The 20,575-nt window shown below is 33.6% G+C and overlaps 1 protein-coding gene across 1 annotated transcript; it reads left to right on the forward strand.

Moving 5' to 3' along the window:
• The first annotated feature begins 1,810 nt into the window (after positions 1-1,810).
• LOC107618454 (uncharacterized) lies at positions 1,811-3,856 on the forward strand. The gene is made up of 3 exons (XM_016320536.3): positions 1,811-2,618; positions 2,749-2,941; positions 3,075-3,856. The coding sequence occupies exons 1-3, from the start codon at positions 2,169-2,171 to the stop codon at positions 3,635-3,637; spliced, it is 1,206 nt and encodes a 401-aa protein (XP_016176022.1). The 5' UTR covers positions 1,811-2,168; the 3' UTR covers positions 3,638-3,856.
• Positions 3,857-20,575: the final 16,719 nt, after the last annotated feature.

Raw genomic sequence — 20,575 nt, forward strand, 5'->3', positions numbered from 1 at the left:
ACAAGCAGGTCCGGAAGTGGGTTGGTATTGGAGTGGGTCTGCTGCCAAAGGCTATGACTCACGCAATGGTTACTTGTGGTTGTGTAAGCAGCTGTTTGGTTGGGAGGAGCGGGAGAATTGGCTTTGGCTTTGGCGTCAACTTGTTCCGGAAAAGCATAAGTTTTTGGCTTGGTTGTGTCTTAAGGAGGCTCTTCCTACTGCAAATTTTTGCTTTAGAAGAGGGATGTCGTCATCGGATAGGTGTCCAATATGTCTTTCTAGCCAGGAATCGGTTTTACATTGTATTCGGGATTGTCCAAAAACTCAGCTTGTCTGGCATAGGTTGGATATTTATTGTCATCCTTTGGATTTGAAGAACTGGTTCTTGTATCATAGCAGAGAGCATCCGTTCAAGTTCTTTTCGGGACTTTGGTGGATATGGCGAGCAAGGAATAATAACATCTTTAATCCCCATGAAACTTGGCCTCCGAAAAAAGTGATTTGTCTGGCATTAACTTCAGAAAAGGAGCTTAGGAATATTTTTGAATTACAACGTATGTCCCTTCCCTCTACTCTAAATGGTTTTTGGAATCCCCCATCTATTGGTACTTTTAAGATTAATTGTGATGCTAGTTATTTTGGTTCGGGTGATAGTGTTGATTTTGCTTGTGTTATTAGAGATTGTAATGGAAGCTGGCAAAGGGGGTGTTTGGGAATGATTGAGAGTAATAGTATTCTTCAAGGAAAATTGTTTGCTATTTGGAGAGGATATCTCTTAGCTTGGGATGTGGGTCAACGAGATGTTATTTGTGAGACGGATTGTGTGGAAGCATTTAATCTTGTTACTCAAGATGGTTTTGGGTTTATTGATCCACTGGTGCTCAAAATAACAGATATCATGCATTGGAATTGGCGGGTTGACTTTCGTTTGATTATGAGAAATGCAAACTCGGTGGCAGATACTATGGCAAAGATGACAATGAAGTTACAACTTTTGCATGTGGAGCTTCTTTCACCTTGGGAGGAGTTTAAGAGTAGTCTTAAATGGAACTGTCCCTCTATTTAAGCAGTTTCTTATTTTATTTGCTTTTTTTTAATTTATTTCAGTCACAAAAAAAAAAACGTGCTTCTCTTCCTTCTAATGCAAAACCAAACACAACCATAGACTTTCGACTACTATTTACTAGTTTTTGCTAATAATTTTATTTCAATGCCTTTACTCTTTAGGCACACAATCAACCGCCATGTGTCCTGTCCATAACCAGAAGATAGTAGGATGGTACATCCTAAACAGCATGGCCTAGCCATACATCCCACCAAAATCTCATCTCACATCACGCGTTTCCATTTTTCTTCTCAGCTTTTGATCTTCTTTTCTCCATTCTTATTTTAAAATTCCAAAATAACAATTGAATATTGGATTTTTCTTTTTTTTTTTTTTTGAATTGAATATTGGGGTTAAAATTAAACCCCCAGGAAACATAAAAATAAAATAAAAATGCTCACTACCATTACTAAAAACAACAAAATCACGTAATGCACAATGGCCACGATCACTGTGTACAAGCGTGGGTGGTTTTCGACATTACCGGAACACGAGGGCATCTACCCGAAATTCCATGCCATTTCTGAGGTCACCAACGTAATTTTCCCACTCCCCCAAAAAACCAATGCGTATAGCGCACGATAAACATCTCCACCACGCGTCACCAACATAAACGCTCCTCACTGCCCAGATCATCTCCGCCACGTTGGACACCACCTGGCACTAACAGTCCTAGTCAGCAACTCTTCCATCTTCGCTATAAATACCCTGACCTCAAACCCACTCACCTAATCCAAAGCGTCAAAAAACCAAAAAAGAATAAAAAAAACACAAATAAAAACATTTTCACCTGCTTCTGACGGTGAACTCGCCGGAGAGATGAACATTCCGGCGATTTCTTCTTCCTTCCAGTTGAACAATGCACGTTTCTCCGATCATCGCCGCCATGTTTTCCACGAAAACCTTGACCTCGAAAAACACTTCTTCACCTCCTTCGTCTTCTCTACTCGCTTAGTCTAGAAGTGATTCCATACTTCTTCTCTGAAAATGGAACAAACACGATAGAGTAGTTGTATATAGAGAGTGAGAATTTTTCAGAGATTTCTTTTCTACCATTTTGTCTTTTCTATTGCTTTTCTTAGCCATGCCTCCGATGAAGATCCAACCTATTGACATCGATTCTCAGAAGCTGAAGGAAGCGGTGGTGGTTCGAAACGACGCCGTCAAGCCGGTTTTGAAGTTGCGGCTTAAGAGGCTGTTCGTGTTCGACCGGCAGTTATCGAGCGTGTTGAGAAACTCCTCCTCGTCGGAGAAACAAGTCATCGCCGCGGCCGGCGAAGCTCCTCCTTCCATCAGAGAGTCGGCCGCGGAAGGTACGGCGACGGAGTTCGAGCCTAGCTCCGTTTGCTTGGCGAAAATGGTTCAGAGCTTCATCGAAGACAGTAGCGAGAAGCCGGCAGCAGCGAAATGCGGCCGCAACCGCTGCAACTGCTTCAACGGCAACAACAACAGCGATAGCTCCGACGAGGAACTGGACGTGTTCGGTGAATCAATCAACTCCGGTTCATTCGGGGACGCCAGCGACGCTCTCAAGGTAAACTCCCAACGACTGAAGCTTAGGGTAGTATATATCCAGCGAGTTCAGAACTTTAATTTTGTCGCGTTTTCTCAGTGTCCAAACGCTCCATTAATCGATTATTATTTTCCTTTTGCGCTTATTACAGAGTCTGATTCCTTGCGCTAGTGTTGTGGAGCGAAACCTTTTAGCTGACACTTCAAAGATCGTTGAGAAGAATAGCAAGGTCTTCAAACGAAAAGACGATTTGAGAAAGATCGTTACGGAAAGCCTTGCCTCTCTCGGCTACGATTCTTCCGTGTGCAAATCCAAATGGGAAAAAACCGTATCATATCCCGCTGGTACCATTTCTTCCCCCTAATTTTCCTCTCCTCTCAAAATAATAACAATAACGAGCGGATATTTTCAATTGAAAACGGAAACTGATTGTGGAGAAATAGAACTGAATGTAATGTTCTGGCTTTTCTGATTCAGGTGAATATGAATACATCGATGCGATTGTGGAAGGTGAGAGATTGATAATTGACATCGATTTCCGATCTGAGTTCGAGATTGCTCGATCGACGGGGACCTATAAGGCGATGCTTCAGTCTTTGCCGTACATCTTCGTCGGAAAATCCGATCGTCTCTGTCAGATCGTCGCCGCCGTGTCGGAGGCGGCGAAGCAGAGCTTGAAGAAGAAAGGTATGCACGTTCCGCCGTGGAGGAAGGCGGAGTACATGCTCGCCAAGTGGCTCTCCAGTTCCTGCACTAGGGCGAGTCGTCCTCTGCCGCCGACGCCGCCTCCGTCCTCCGCAATCGAAGACGCGACGAGGAATCTAAGCGACGGCGCTGCGACTGAGAGTGAGTGTGGCGAGTTTGAACTGATCTTCGGCGAGAAGATATCGTCGCCGGAGGCGAAGGCTGTTTCCTGTGAGAAGAGCCTACCGACGATGGAGACGCCCACGTGGCAGCCGCCGGCGGTGAGAGTGAAGAGTATTGAGAGAGGAACCAAGGTGGTCACCGGATTAGCCTCTCTTCTCAGGGATAAACCATAGGAGAAAATTTTGCACCCTTTTCTCCCTTTTTTTTAATGGTTAATTAAAAGGAAAAAAGAAAAGTACCAAAAAACTTGGATAAGAGCAACATTTTTTTTTTCAAAAATTTTTCTCTGTTTTCCCCTTCTGTTTACTTTGCAAAAGAGACTCTTGTAAGAAGCAATTCTCTGTAATAAAAGAGCTGAAAAAGAAAAGAAGAGTAAATATTTATTGACAAAATTATAAAAAGTAAATCTGCAAAGCATCTGAGATTATTCTATGCATTGATCCTGCATTAATCTCAATGCATAGTTTTACAACGATTGATGAAATATATATATATTAGTGATCATCGCAATCTCTGAAACTGGGAGTGCTTTCGGAAATCAGAATCAAGCTTTATTTTTACCTGAGGTTACTTTTTAATTTTTTGATGCTCTAATGGCCTAATGGGTTTGTGGCATGTCATTATAGAGGAGTTACAACTTACAATGCTTCGGTCCCTTGAAAGGAGACAAAGGAGGATGAGACTTTTCTTAAAATGTTTTCGCATCTTTTCATGAGATCAAATTAAATTATTATTATTATTATTATTATTATTATTATTATTATTATTATTATTATTTGCAGTTTTTTATAAGGAGTAACAGCTTTGAGCATTCTGCTTCATTATCAAAGGCTGGGAAATGGGAATGAGAGAAGAGGTTGGTGGTACCTGGTGACGCCAGCAAACGAGGCATAATAAGGAAGGTCCGTGGCATCTCGAAATGAACAAAAGCAGCAAATCCGTGAAGAATAACAGCCAAAAAAGTCACAGTAATTTCAACAGTAACTCTTTTTTTTTTTTATTTTGTAGCTAAAATGTTTTATTGATATTAAAAAAAATATTATTTTAGTCTTTAATGTTAATTTTTAATTTGGTTACAACGACGTCATATTTCAATCTTAAATTTTAAATATTTTATTTTAATCTTAAAAAATTTTAAATTAATTTAATATTATCTTATTATTAAATTTACACGAAACAATTCACATAACTAATACATTCAATTTCAGTTTATAACTTAAATCGACTCATTAGCAATCACCAATATAAAACATTTTATTTGATTTTAGATTGTTGATGATTATTTATGTCAAATTTAATGACATGACAATATTAAATTTAAAATTTTTTGAGAATTAAAATAATATTTTATCCTAATATTAATTTGAAAAGTGATATTGTTTTGAATAAATGTGCAATTTTTGTATCATTTGAATATTATTCTAAATATGTGAAGTGCATGCATTATAGTTACTATTTTTATTTAACTATGTTTGAATGGTACGGTCAAATAAGTGTGAGTTTAACACAGGTGGTAAAAGCAATAAGTGGCCGTATATCATGAAATTCACGGCCCCACAGTGAAAATGGGAAGCAAAAATATGGGCAGTTAATTTGACCGTGACAGAGTTACTAGCAGCGGAACTTAACTCATGCCATTTTTACTGAGTTAACATAACAATATGCTTCTTCAAAAGAAAATTAGACAAAAAAAAATAACTATTGTATTTTACTATTATTATACAAACCTAGTAAATCAATGTAATGCCCCCATACCCATTCTCCCTGTTTAAAAAAAAAAAAAGAAAAAGACTATAAATTTCAAGCACTGTTGCCATAGTTTTCACAGTGAAGGTGCGTTTTTCTTGGAATGCATGACACATGCGAAGCATTACATTTCTCATAGGATTGGTGGTGGCGGTTGAGAAAGGTTGAAAACAGTGAACCCATCACATTACAATATTATTAGTAGGACATTAGAAAAAGCTCACATATTATAATTTAATGATTTAATCTAATATAATAATGTGTATTTAGTGCCTTGGCTTCTTAACAAACCCTCTGCTCTGTTCGTACCAAAATGGTTCTTTTTCCCAAATTTTTCTATGCCTCAGGGAGGAGGCTGACTGTGACTGATTCGCTCACGAGTCATCACCCCCGCTTCTCTCTTCCAAGTTCTGATCACTGACTCCATTTATTTTAATTTTTTCCCTTCTCAAATTTATAGTCTCTTGTGGGTCATGGTCAATTACTCAATTTATCATGTTCATCGATAGTTAATAGGATTGTTATGAGCTTATGAAGTTATGACCTCCATTTGTATTTTCAACAGTATTTTGTAGAATATCAACAAATTCAACTATATACTTTTCCTACATTTCATAGCAAAGCCAAATTAAAGGTTCCCCCGGGGGCCCCGGCCCCTCATCTTTGTCACATGTATACATGTTATTAATATGTACAAATTTTCTTCATCAGCTTATATAACCTGAGAAATTTAATTCTAACTCTATATTTGTAGTATATAAAAGCAATTGTGCTACATGCATACCATCTTTAGTCACTATTTTTAGTATACGTATATAAATATAAAATTCAAAAATTAAAAATTAAATTCTTACTTTCACTTTTTTCGTGCACTGAAACTTATCTTTCTCTTTCTCCTTTTCTCACTCTTACTCTCAGACGCAATTCGCCTTCCTCATTCTCACTTTCAAGTGGCGTTTCTCCTTTTCTCTTTCTCCGGCGGCACGATTATCCTTCTCTCTCTCTCGACACAATTCTCCTTCGCTCTCTTTCCGATACGGCACAATTCTCTTTCGCTCTCTCTCAAGCGCAGTTGCGATTCTCCTTCTTCTCTCTCAGGCGCGGTGCTTTCTGTTTCAGGTGTAAGAACCGGAGATTATTAACCGATTAATTAACGTAGAAATAAAAATTTAATTGCTCGGAATAGGTTCAAAAATTTAGAAATCTTAATTTGAAAATTTGAAGGGGAGATTTGAATCCAGTAGATTTTTCCACTAATTTTCTGCAAAAAATTGCATAGAAACGCATACCGGTAAATTAGCCAGCAGTATCGGCTTAAGTCTGTCCGATACTGCGAGAGAGAAAATAAAACTGTAGAAAAATTTAAGAAAATATTTATAGTTAAAAATCCGGCGCTAATTCTAAAGGTTTTGGCCCAAAATTGGGCCAAACGGGCCAAAAACACTAAGCAATTGGACTGGATCCAAGTTGGACCCAAGCCCAACATATAAAAGCTTCCTAATGAGCATTTCATCTCATTGTCCATCATTTTGAGATTAAGGGGTGCTGGGACTCAATTGTTACTATTTATTTTTCTCTTCTTTTGCTCATAACTTGAGTTACGGTGCTCCGATTTATGTGTTGTTTGCGGCCACGCGAAACTCTCGCCGAGTCCATCATTTTTAGCTAAGCATTGCTAGTAAGAACTCGAGTTCCATACTCCTTTTTTCAGCCCTAACAGATTTCGAAATTTAAGTTTGGGTATTGAGTAGATTTTGTGTTTTTCGTTGATTATGTGGTATCTGGCATTGGGCTATTGTCAGTTTGTGCCCCAATCATTGTTGGATAAGGTAAAGAAACTCTTTGTCCTTGTGAATTAATAATGTTGTGAACCCTAGGATTGATTTTGGTATATTACATTATGTTAGATTGAAATTTGTGATTATTGGAGTTGGTTTTGGCAATTTGGAGTTTTTGAATTGAGTTTAGTGGATTGTTTGTGCTTGGAAGCTTGTTTGAAGGTCAATTTTGGTAATTTTGAGTTGCGCAAAAATCGGTCAAGGTATGGTTTCTGTTTTCTTTAGTTAATATGTAATGTTTCGTGAAACATAGGCTAGTGAACCTTAGGATAAGATTGAATTGATGATGATTATTGATGATTTATGATGTTGTTGATGATATTTATGGTTATTGATGTTGAGGATAAATGATGAGATTTATGAGAATTGATAGTGATAGATTGATGAATAATGATTTTGATGGTTTGGAATGGTGCAAATGTGGTATAATTGACGTTTGGGTTGATAATTGTGAGGATGGTAATTTATGAGTAGGAATTGTGGTAAGAGTTGGTGATTTTGAACAAAATGGTTGGTTGTTGTATGGTTGGACAATGATTGAAGTGTAATTGGTAATGTACATGAATGTATAAAATTGGAATTAGGTATGGCTAAAATGAAATGAGACTTGTGAGTTTGGAAAACTAGAAAATTTGTAAAATTTGGTAAAATCGTGTTTTAAATCAACTTTAGCGGGTTATAACTTGGCCCTCGAAGATTGGATTCGAGTGAACTTTAGTTCAAATTAAAGATAGTTAAGAGAGATTTAAAATGGTATAAAGATGAGTAAAATTAGAATTTTGTAGAGAAAGTTATGGACGTTGGAAGTTAGGTCAAAAAACTGAATTCTGTGATGTTATAGAAAACTTAAAAATCTGGTTTGTGTGCCCACGCACACAACCTGTGCGCACTCACGGGCCAGAGCGAGTGTTTCAACTAGTGCGTACGCACGAGGGGGTGTGCGTACGCACAGGCCAAGAAAGTCCTTCTGGTGAGTGTGTACGCACACTACCATGCGTACGCACAAGCCGAAAAATCATTCTGGTGCGTTCGTACGCACCACACCATGCATACGCACAAGTAGGGCTGGAAGTGAGTCAAGCCAGCTCATGAGCCAGTTCGAGCTCGACTCGTTAATAGCTCGATAAGCTAAGCTCGTGAGCTGGTGAGCCAAGCATGAGCCTGAAATTGAGCTCATAAATTAAATGAGCCGAGCTTGAACTTGGATAAGCTCAGCTCATTAACTCGTGAGCTGGCTCGATTATATATATATATATATATTATAACAATCTTAATTATTTAATATTTATATTTATTTTTTAATATAGGACATAAATAAAAAATTTATAATTTATTGATAGATAAATAATATATAAAATTGATCTTTTCAAATATTTTTAAAAATATATAAGTTATAATTTATTGATATAAAATTATAGATTATGTATTTATGTTTCTCTTATTTGAGCCAGCTCGTGAGCTCGAGCCAGCTAGTGAGCTTTTGGTGAGCCGAGCTTGAGCTTAAGAAATAAGCTCGATTGTTAATGAGTCGAGCCGTGAGCCAAGCTCAATTTTCGTGAGCCGAGCTTGAGCTTGGTCTAACTCGACTCAGCTCGGCTCACTTCTAGCCTACGCACAAGCCCTGTTTTCAATAAAACCCTATTTTTAACTATTTTACCTTCCTGGCAAGCTTGTAAACTTCTGCGACACTTGTTTAAAATCTCCTATCTAGTATTTATGCTTTAAAATAAGGGAGAACACAATGAGTGAATTTAAGTGGATATTTTCTGTTATGAGTTAGAGACGGTGACTTAGGCTTGGGATGAACTGTGGATGGAATTACTTGAGTGAATTGGTGGAGTGTTAAGATGATGATGTATTGAGACAGATAAATGATTGTGGTTGATGAGATTGATGAGATAAGTATTAATGGACTTGTGCTATATGAGCAGTGGTCACTTAGATTCGTTTTATACTATTGATATGCTGAGATTTGGTAAGTCGCTATGCACCTGGCAAGGACGGTGGTTAATCCCGCTTGTTGAGGTTGCGGCGCCGACGTAAGGACGGTGGTTAATCTCGCTTACGTTAGGATGTGAGGTCTGAGGCTGAGTATCCCGCTCGCATTCTTTCGAGTCGCAAGAGTTGGCCCGGCACTATATCCTAGGGTACCAATTATTCATGACCGAAAGGCGACATTCCAAGGGGATGTATCAGGTTGGCAGTTGATCCGACAAATAATATTACGGCCAATAGGACATGCATTCATCATGTGCATCTTCTAAGAATTTTCTTGCTTTACTTACCTAAATTCAATGTCTAAATGTATAACATGCTTACCTGCTTCATGAATTACTTGCTGTAAGTGTATATTACCTGTGTTTTACATTCTTGCATTTATCTGTGTTTTCTGCTAGAATTGAATAGGCTCGGTGGACAATGGCAATGGGATCACATTGATGTTAGGCTGGCGAAGGCTGTGGGACAATGGTGTTTATGTTAGTTAGAAATCTCTTAAGATAGATAACCCTTTATGGTTTAAGTTTACTTTAAGTTTGAATCTTATGCATGTGAGAAGTTCTAGAATTGCCTTTGGCATCCCGGAACCTTATATATTATCTATTGGACACTGTTACCATATTGAGAACCTTCGGTTCTCATACCATATGTTGTTGTTGTTTTTCAGATGCAGGTCGCAAATCATCTTGGTGAGTTTGCAAGATGGTGATGAGCAGAGGATCACTTTTATCTTTTGTATTTTGTTCATTTTGCTTTAGTATTCTCTCACTTTTGTATATTGCACTTGTTGCCTTAGAGGCTTACTTTAAGAGATAGGATGTTGCTGTTTTACTTTAGAAACTCTGTTGTATTCTGTTTGAGCTATCCGGCCTAAATTTCGCAGGCTATGTCTAGTTCTCTTTTGTGTGTGTGTGTGTGTGTATATATATATATATATATACTCTTATTTATCTTGTATCTATGATTCTTCTCTTATCTTTACACTTTAGTTATCGTGTGTGATGCTTCACGCTTTTGTATCCTATTTTCTACGTCTTTGAGCTTTATTTCTTGATCAGGCGTCTAGTATTATTACTTCCTTCCATATATATTATTGTATGAGCTTAGAATTGTCGTGACGCTCTGTTATCCTTTGCTTTACGGCATGAGGTAAAGTTTAGGATGATAGAGTGTTATATCAGGCGCGAACTTCTTCGACGATATTTTCCTTGTTTGATTCTGCAAGGAAAACTTCTACTCCTTGTGTTTTTTATTCTTTGTTTTGAGCTTCTTTAACTTGATTACACGATAATGAACAAGAATAGGTTATTATTTTATATCCTTAGCAATGTTTGATTATAATTTGGTTATAAATTTGATTTATATTTTAGTTTAATTTATATTTTACTTTGATCAAGTTCTTCTCTATGAGAAAGCTCATATATAATGTTAAACAGTCAGACTCTCTACAATTTGACACTGTCTAAAAATTATGTGTTGTTTTATAGTTGTACAATAGAACTAGTATTTAACTCGAATAGATGCGTGTATTATGAGATTCTCTTAAGATATTGATTAGCTTAATAATCTTTGTATTAACTTAGGATTGTGGTTGATAGTGTCTGTCCAAAAGGCTAGAGAGCCTAAAAGTTAATATTGTGAAAGCATATTTATTTCTACTTTATAGCTTGCAATTTCATCTTGTTAGAAAGAAAAGTGATGAACCAAAAAGGAAAAAAAACAAAGCTTGTCATTTATAGGCTGCAATTTAGAACTATTAACTATGTGATTATTTTTAATTTTTGTTCAGTGATAATGATTAGTATATTGGTCTTATCAATAAGAGTATCTTATGAGGACAAAAGTGCATGTTTGTGTATGTTTTTTGGTTATGATGACGGTGAGATTTGAGAAATGGATGCTAAACAGTAGTAGAAGTTAAATGTTAATTTCTATGATTTATATATATATGCGTGTGTGTTATAAACTTAAATTTTGATTTAGATTCTAGAATTTGATTATTATTTTTGATGTATTTGATTATATCCGAATTTTTAAAATTTGATTTGAAGTGTGTTTAATTATAACATGAGTTTGAACTTTGATTTCTATTTCTCAAGTTTGATTATTACTTTGAACATGTTTGATTATAATCAAATTTTGTAATATAATTTGAACCGTATTTGATTATAATCTAATTATAACATGAGTTTAAAATTTGATTTGCATTCTCGAATTTGATTATTATTTTAGATGTGTTTGATTATAACCAGATTTTGTAAAATAATTTGGAGCTAGTTTGATTATCTGATTATAGCATCAAACTATTTAAAAGTTCGTTAATTAGATTTGTTTTTAGTGATTTTGATAGAAGGCTAATTTATCTTATAATAATATTTTTATAATATCGTGCTATGTGCTGAGTTTGATTATCATATCGAATGAGTTTGATTATACTCAAGTTTTAAAATAGGTTATTGAAGCATGTTTGATTATATACTATGAATAAAGAACTTGCTATTTCTATTTTTCATGAATGAACCAATAATAACTCAGAATCTCAGATAACACAGAATGTTGAGTGCAAAGGCACTAACGACATGTAAAATCAAAATTAAAACTATTACAAAGGAAAAAAAAGAGTAAAGTATCATTTTTGTCTTCAACGTTTGGGGTAAGTCCTATTTGTGTCCCTAACGTTTAAATTGTCCTATTTGTATCTTTAACGTTTATAAAAGTGATTCAATGTTATCCTACTATCAATTATAGGACGATTTAAATGTTAGGGACACAAATAGGAATACAAATAGGACGATTTAAACGTTAGGGACACAAATAGGATTTATCCCAAACATTGGGGACAAAAACAATACTTTACTCGGAAAAAAATGTAAAAATTCCATTGCAACATGTAATAAATCTATTACAAAAGAAATAAAACTATTGTTCTTTCAAATAGTGACTTTGTTGCATTGCGTTCAACAAGGATACAAAGTCATATGATTGATTAGAGCTAATGCTCAACTCCAAAAGTAATTCCATAGGTGGCTAAAAAAAATCAATAAAGTGATAATAGAATATTTTAGCAATAATAATAAAATTAATCAAACATCTCTTACTTTTAATCGAATAGCTGCTGCCTGAAAAAAATCAACAACAACAAAGGAAGAAAAGAAATCAACAAGTTGACATATTTTATTAGCAACATATAAGAAGAAACTGAAGGTTGTCATGTCAACACAAATGCAGCATAATATGAGATTTTCAGAATCGCATGAGCCAGTAGCAACAACATAGTGGTCTGTCCACATTTGCATTCGGGAATACCCCTGAACTTCACCATGAAAGCATTAATAAATAGTAATACCTGAGCAATGTGCTTTGCAGAGATTAATTCAACCATGACAAATAGTGCATGTTATCATTGCTTTAAACCAAATATTTTTAAAAGGCCATCAGCAAGTCAACTTCAACAAAGCCTCTCTGAAAGAACAACAAAAAAATCCTTTTCAAAAGAAGATCCTTAAATTTTGAAAAAAACACAAGTAACATTCTCATTAAGCTTATATTAAGACATGGGTCAAAATAATTTTGTTGAGTGTTGATGCATAATCACCAAAGTACAAGAAATGAAAATATAAGATGGATTTATATGATGAAATTTTTCCTCTTTGTTTTTGTAGTGGCAAGGGAGAAATTATTCACATTGCTAACAATGACAAGGCTAAGTCAATGTAAACTTGTACATCCTATCGACCTAATCTTATATTAAGGTGACAGGCAACATAAATACAATATATTTTCCAAATATTCTAGTTTGAGTTTATCCTATGAGTCTTTTTCATTTCTATAGCTATGAAGATTTAGTGCAACTATTGCTCTTAAATTGAAAGGAAATAATGTAATCTTATCATGCAAAATGAACAAACCAAAAACAACAAAGAGAGATTGCTACTTCAAATAATTTAGAATTTTATGAATTGAAACGTGAGTTCAGAACTTCGACCAGAAAAAATGCAGTGTAGCAACAACTAAAATATCGTGAAACACAATGATGTTTTTAAAATATTTCGGAAGCACTAAAAAAAATTATATTACAAGTATGGATATAAAGAGATGCACCTTGAAGGGATTGGAATCTGCTTCCACTCTGAGTAATTGGCCTTTCTGATATGCTTGAAATAACCTAAAATATAGATAATAAAAACTTCAAAATTAAATTAGGAATAAAAAATGGATAATAAAAAAATTAACATGCGAAGTAAATAAACCACAAACCACATCATTCGAGTTTGTGGATTCTATTGAATCAATAAGCAGCAATTTTTCTTAAGATATAATTAAAACTCTAAGATAACAAGAACCAAAATTAAACGCCGCTGAGAAGAGTTTTTGTAAAGTGCACGATCGAAGTAGAAGAGAGGAAAGCACGGAGAAAAGAAGAAAGCGAGGAGTAGTGAGGTGCATGCAATGGTGCGATCGAAGAGAGGAGAAGTGATGTGCATGTAGCTGCCGAGAAGAGAAGAAATCGCGATCGAAGAAGAGGAGAGCAGTGGTGCAATGAAGAAGCTCCTAGAGTGGCTGAAATCACGATAAAAAAAAATCCTTTGTATTATCTCTATATCCGTATATATTTTTATTATATCCTTTCATATAAAAAAAAGATGGAAAGGAATTTGGTAATTTTTTTTTTCAAAAAATACATCTTAAAAAATTTTCATTTCTTCAAGCACACATATTTATTTACTAAAAGAATAAAATATTTATTATTTTAATTAATTTTGCATTAAAAGTTATTTTATTTTTTTTCTTTTTATTTATTTTAGGCCAATAAGATTTTGTTTGAGTGGTAAAACAGAAGCAAACGAAGAAATTTAATTGAAAGGTTTTGGGTATAAGTATTGTTTTAGTCCCTAACGTTGAGGGTCAAAATCGAAACCGTCCCCAACGTAATTTTCGATTTAGAATCATCCTTAACGTTTTCTTTTCGTATTAAAATCGTCATTTTTAATAAAATTTTTAATTTTATTCCTAAACTATCCCTACTTTAATAAAAAATTATAAAATTAAAAAAAATAAAACAACGCGTGTGGGGGGGGGGGGGAAAGGACGCGAGGGTGGGGGGAAGGGGAGAGGGGGAGGGGGAGGGGGAGGGGACGGCGGCGGCGAAGCTTGGAGCCGCCGTTGCCGTCGTCGTGGCCGTTGCCGCTGGAGATCGCGAGGGAGAGAGGAGACGCAAGCCACTGCCGCCGCCTCGCCGCCTCATCTACATTGCTTTCTGCATCTGCATCTTGCTTCTGCTTTCTTGCTTTCCTGCTTTCTTGCTTTCCTGCTTTCTTACTTCTGCTTCCTTGTTATCTGTTTCTGTTTCTTGGTTTGGTGTTGGTGGTGGTGGTGGTAATGTTGGTATTAGTGTTGGTGGTGGTGGTGTTGGTGGTGGTGATGGTGGTGGTGGTGTTGGTGGTAGTAGAGGAGGTAATTGTGCTGGTAGTGGTGAGGATATTTTTGTCCGAAAAAAATTAAAAAGATGATTTTAATACAAAAAAAACGTTAAAGATGATTCTAAATCAAAAATTACGTTAGAGATGATTTCGATTATGACCTTCAATGTTAGGAACCAAAACAATACTTATACTAAAGATTTTGAGTTCAAGCTTGATAGACTAAGTCATAGAAGGCCAAGAGAATAAATCTGCTGTGGATGATATTTATTTATTAGATAAATCAAATATTTGTTGTAGAATTAAAAAAATTATCAAAGCTTTTAGTCTATAAAATATGGATATTTTATTATATTAATATGTTTATGTTTAACATATCTTAGATACACTACTTATTTGATATTATTTTAATATGTGTGCTTTTATGGATAAATGTGTTTTAATAAAAAATAAAAATAACTTTTTTAAATATATTTAAACGACACATCTTAATGTTTAATATTTTTCTTAATCTATATTCTTAAAATGAGTTTAAAAATAATATATTATTAAAATTAAAATTTGTTTTAAATATTTTATATATGTAATTAAAAAAGATACTAGAATTATTTAAAATATTAATTTATATTTTAATATTAATATATTATATATATTATATCTTCGTATCTTACAAAAAAATTAATATTCGTATGTTATAATATATATATATATATATATATTAGTGTTTGTGTATGTACATGCTCTGATCTGTAGGTTTCTTAATAATGATAAATTCAACTAAAGTGATGACAAAAAAAAGAGAGAATGAGTTATTTCATCAATACAATTCTATTTTTTTTAATATGTATTATATATTTTAAAAATAATTTAAATAATATAATAATTAATTTATGAATTAATTTTTTATTCGTACATAGTATTTTTTATTGTTCATGCATTTACAAGTTATAAATAATATGAAATTTTCGTTTTTTTTTTAAACCTTTTTTTTAGACTGAAACTTAGGAAGAATCATTCTAGAAGACTGAAGATTTGATTTATTGCTAAATAAATCTGTTGCTCTATTTTGCTTCCATACATGTATAGATGGTCAAAAAATAACTTACAATAATTGTGGTGGGCCAGTTGAACCCGTTGCAATTGGAAAACATACTATACGAGTATACGTACTCCACACGGTAATATTCTGGAATTTCAAAAAACTAAAAAAAAATTAAAGTTTTACTTCAAGTCCAAAATGAAAAGGTAAATAAATAAAGTAACTAAACGCACTATTTAACTACATATCACAAAGTTACTTCAAGGCATATCACAAAGCTGTCAGAAATTGATTAGAAGAATTGTGGGGACCCCTTAACTTTTTTTTTCTTTCCGTAGTTTCTTTGTAGAAAAATAATTTTAAAAACTAATTAATAACGACACATGAACTAAAACGTTAATTTTTATTTTTATTTTTATTAATAAAGTTGATATATAAAATTTATTTAAAAATTATATAAAAATAATGAGAAATATTTAAAATGTTTTTATGAAATTAAAATTAATAATTGTTAAATATAAACATAAATACAAATATAAATATTTAAATATATATTATTATCTATTAACTAAATTTTAGGGTAATTCATGTTGAAAAATTAAACCTCATTTAAAATTATGCAAATATTTTGATTAGTTACACGCTTTATTCTGAACATCTATATATAAGTCGAATTAAGTTAGCTAAATTTATTCTATTTACACGTCAATCGAATTAATAAAATTTGAATTAGATAGGAACATAATAAATCAAATTAAACGAAATTAGTTTACTAGAGGAAGAGTCAGAACACTACTAAATCAAATTAATCATATTTAAATTATAGCATCACGCATTTGGCAAAGATAAATCGACTTTATTGAATTCGATTTACTACCAGAAAGTTCAATACATAAATCGAAACAAATAAATTCGATTTACTGATGGACTTCTTCTATAAGGGTTTGAATCAGCTTCATACGATTTACATTCACAGTCTTCTCCCCACCTCCAAACCCTACACGCGAGAGAGAGTTTTCAGAGCAAAAGTGACAAAGTTCAAAGTTACGGTCATGGAGGACGGCCTAAATCGTATTTACCGATTGAACGAAGTTGTCCATATTATTGGTAACATCAATGAAGATGTGAGTACATAAAATTTCTTTTCTTCATGTTAGATTAGAAATATTAGTAGCTGTTAGTAACTTGAAATTATTAGTTTATAAATATTAGTTGGAGTACTGATTTAAAAATTTTTATTAAAATTTTTAAATTAGAAATATTAGTGATAATAGTGATTTAGAATTGTCTTAAATTAGATGTTATTTTAAATAAAAAATGCTAGTGATAGATAAATGTAGATTCTATGAGGATTTGATATAGTTATTTGTTAATTATGTAAAATTTATTAAGGATTCTTAGTAAAATAATTTTTACTATTATATAATCAACTCGATGTATTACCAATATAAAGAGGCAACATAGTATGACCCTGGACAACTAGATCATACCATAGCTAGAGATTGTCGGATTATATCATTCTGCGAGGCTCAACAACCACTGGTTTAGGCTGGATGAGACGCAAGTTAGTGCTTTTGTGGAGAGATAGCGTCCAAAGATGTGTACATTTCATATGTCATCCGGAGAGTGAACTATTATGTTACAAGATGTGGCGTATCAACTAGGTCTTCCAATCGATGGTGACTACATGAGTAGATTCTTGATAGACTTTTAGAGATTTATTGAGGGCAGCCAAACTCTTGGATTTGGTTCGAGGAGCTACTCGGTATGTTACCTTCTGCACACTGCATTGACAAGTTCAGATGAAGTACTCGTGGTTTCAGGAGACTTTCAATGAGCTTTCTCCATTCGGATGAGGAAACTGTTAGGAGATTTGCAAGGGCGTACATTATAAGGATAAGACGTGTCCCAAACTTGTCACCCGGATGGCTGCCTTACGTAACTAGCTTGCAAGACTTGGACAAATACAGTTGGGAGTCTGTCACTCTTACATGGTTATATCGATGCTTGTGTCATGTTGCCAATAGGAACATCGTTAAGTCATGAATCTTTTGGCATTTTTTTACTTTCAGACCTGTTGATTTTGATGCATTTGATTGGCCATTGGCGTTCAGGTACTTATGTTTGTTAAGTGTGTTATGTCAATTACTAATCGTTCTATAACTTGCTATTATTGACCTGATATATCGGATGACAGGTGGTTGAGATATCAGCCAACTTTAAGCAAGAAAGGACTTAGAGTGATGCAACTGGAACTGTTGACCAACTTGAAACTCAGTTGAGGTTTATGTATCCTATCCATCTCTACTACCAAATCCCAATTCTACGTCTAGAAAAACCTTGCTGTTTCATGGCCTCCAGGTTTAAAGTCGAAAAGTGCAGCAGATATTACTGAATTCTAAAACTCAATGGTCCACCTTGACCAATTGGAATACTCCTCCCTAGATCATCATCGCTATCCTCATCTATCATAGCAGGCTCCACATCATCTTGCTCCCGTAGTACATCTTCCACAAGATCTAGTTCTCCACTCCCCTTAAAGCCGGTATCATCCTAGAAATATTTGTTATCGCTATCGCAAGTTTACCAAAAGAATAATTATCACCAATTTCTCCGTCATTAACGGGTTTTAGATCAACTATGAAGGATTGAGATGCCACCAACACTGCTTCGGGTGAAATTATAGACATAGAAGAAGAGGCAACAATAGACATTAACTAGAGGCTCCTGGAATTACTACTGATTGAGGATTTTGATTCAATCCTTCTGAACTAAAGACCATATCTCCAAACTTGGCCAACATTTCATGGGTTCTCACCTCGGAAAACTGACGACAACAGTGAAACAAAACTTACAAATTTTCTTCACTATCTATTACAAAGGATTCATACTTTTACACACCATCTCGGACAATAGAAATTTGAATCCTATAAAATAATTTTTTCACCCATTTCATGTCATGGACTCCTAGTTTTTGGATTATAGTATTTTTTAGCTGAGCAATACTTGTAGAAGGTTTGATAAAGACACTCATTGAATCCTTATTAGTAAATTTTATTCTCTCGTTTTTTCCTTAATCCTCTCTCTATAGTGTACAAGAACTAAAAAACTATCATCATTAGTCATTGTGAGTGCCACTCTAATGAAGAGTAAATATTCTGGTTGTATTTATAGGAGACAACTAATCTTAAATTGAAATAATTAATTTTGATTTAAATTCAGTTACGTATTGAAGTAAATCAAATTTAGTTGATTTGATTTACCCTTATTGCTATAAGCTTATAAGTCGAACTCAGTTGTATTAATTTAGTCTGTTATGTGCTACTCCAACAATAAATTAAAATAAGATATGTTGACTTACTATGGCTGATGCTAAATCGAATTCATTTGATTCGATTTACATGAGAACGACATAAATCAAATTAACTTTATTCGATTTACATAGAGATGTAAATCGAACACAGATGTGTAATTTATTTGTGTTTAGGACTTCTATATAATTTTTAACTCTATTCAATTTATTCATGTGAATTATCCTAAATTTTATATTTACTAAATTACTTTTATCCTAATAAAATACAATATAAAAGATAAATGGACACATATATTTAATATGTGTTATTCACCGGTAATAATGCACTAATAATAGCTTCACGAAAAAACCTATTTTTTTTAACCTAACTTACTTTATTTTATTTTAGTTTTTTTACTGGAGATATATTATATATGACATATTATTTATGTGTTTCTATCTATTAATATTGATTTCAGGTAAGTAATTTTATAATATAATATGATTTTTATGAGCTAAAAAAATTTGAGACTAATCATTGTTACATAAAAAAGAATTTGACATAAGATACAATAAAAGAAAATACAACCGCATATCAAACATATAAAAGTCACATTTACATATTCAATCTTAAAAAGGTTTTTTTATTGATATGTGCATAAAAAAATTTTTATTTCTTATAATACACACGGATAAAAACTCCTCTCAAATTACGCATGGTCAATTCGTAATTTTCACTTACGAAATGGAAATAGATACCATTTCATACAAGGTGGCTACGAAATGGGTACTGTCATCTGCACACGCAATGCCAAGCTCACTAGCCACGAAATAGAACACTTCAAAGCTGACACATACGAAGTGGCTAATTCACTGACAGCACACACGAGTTGGTCCATTCCACGACTGAAATTATATTATAATTTTATTACATTGTATAACTTTATTATTTGAAATCAAATCATCAATAAAAAAATTCTAAATAGTACAATTTTAGATTATATAATTTTATTATTTTGAATCAAATTTTCAATGATAATAAAAAATACTGTATAGTACAAATTTATATTATTATATTATACAATTTTATTATAAATGGTTGACTCACGTAGAACTAGAAGTGTAACTAGCATAGAGAAAAAAAATTACGATTGAGAGAAAAAAGAGTATAAATGCTATGATTTAGCTGAAATCTTAGATTGAGAGAAAAAAGAGTATAAATGCTATGATTTAGCTGAAATGTTAGAAGCTGATATATAGAGTTTGAATTTTGAAGACAATGATTATCATGATAAAAATATATTAACAACAAGGATTAACATCTATGCTGAGATTTTAATTCAAACAAACAAAAAAAAGACTTTCCTTTGAAAAAATAAAATTTATCAATCAAGTGCCACTGTCTGTTACCTGACGCCTATAATAAATATTAAACCCCGTCATTTATTTTGTTGTGGTCCGGCGGTTCAGGTTGCGTCAATCTGAACAAGCAATGTGTGATACGTGGGGCTTGTCCTACACAATAGTTTCTGAAATGAGCCGAGTTTTGGATGGTTCAAGGTCCTCATTATCATCACCATCTGATATGACCCTTGACCAATTAATCAAATATAACATTGAAGGAGTTGTTAATGGTTTATCATCTTGAGTTAATTAATTTTATTGTGAAACTAATTTTAATTAAAAAATTACTGAACATAAATGATATTTTTCTATTTTTGAATGATTGTAGTTAATTAATAAATAGGTTGCATGTTCTCAGATATTTAGAAATCCAT

The sequence above is a fragment of the Arachis ipaensis genome, chromosome B9, assembly GCF_059453495.1.
Source record: "Arachis ipaensis isolate K30076 ecotype BB chromosome B9, ASM5945349v1, whole genome shotgun sequence".
In the NCBI taxonomy this organism is placed as follows: domain Eukaryota; kingdom Viridiplantae; phylum Streptophyta; class Magnoliopsida; order Fabales; family Fabaceae; genus Arachis; species Arachis ipaensis.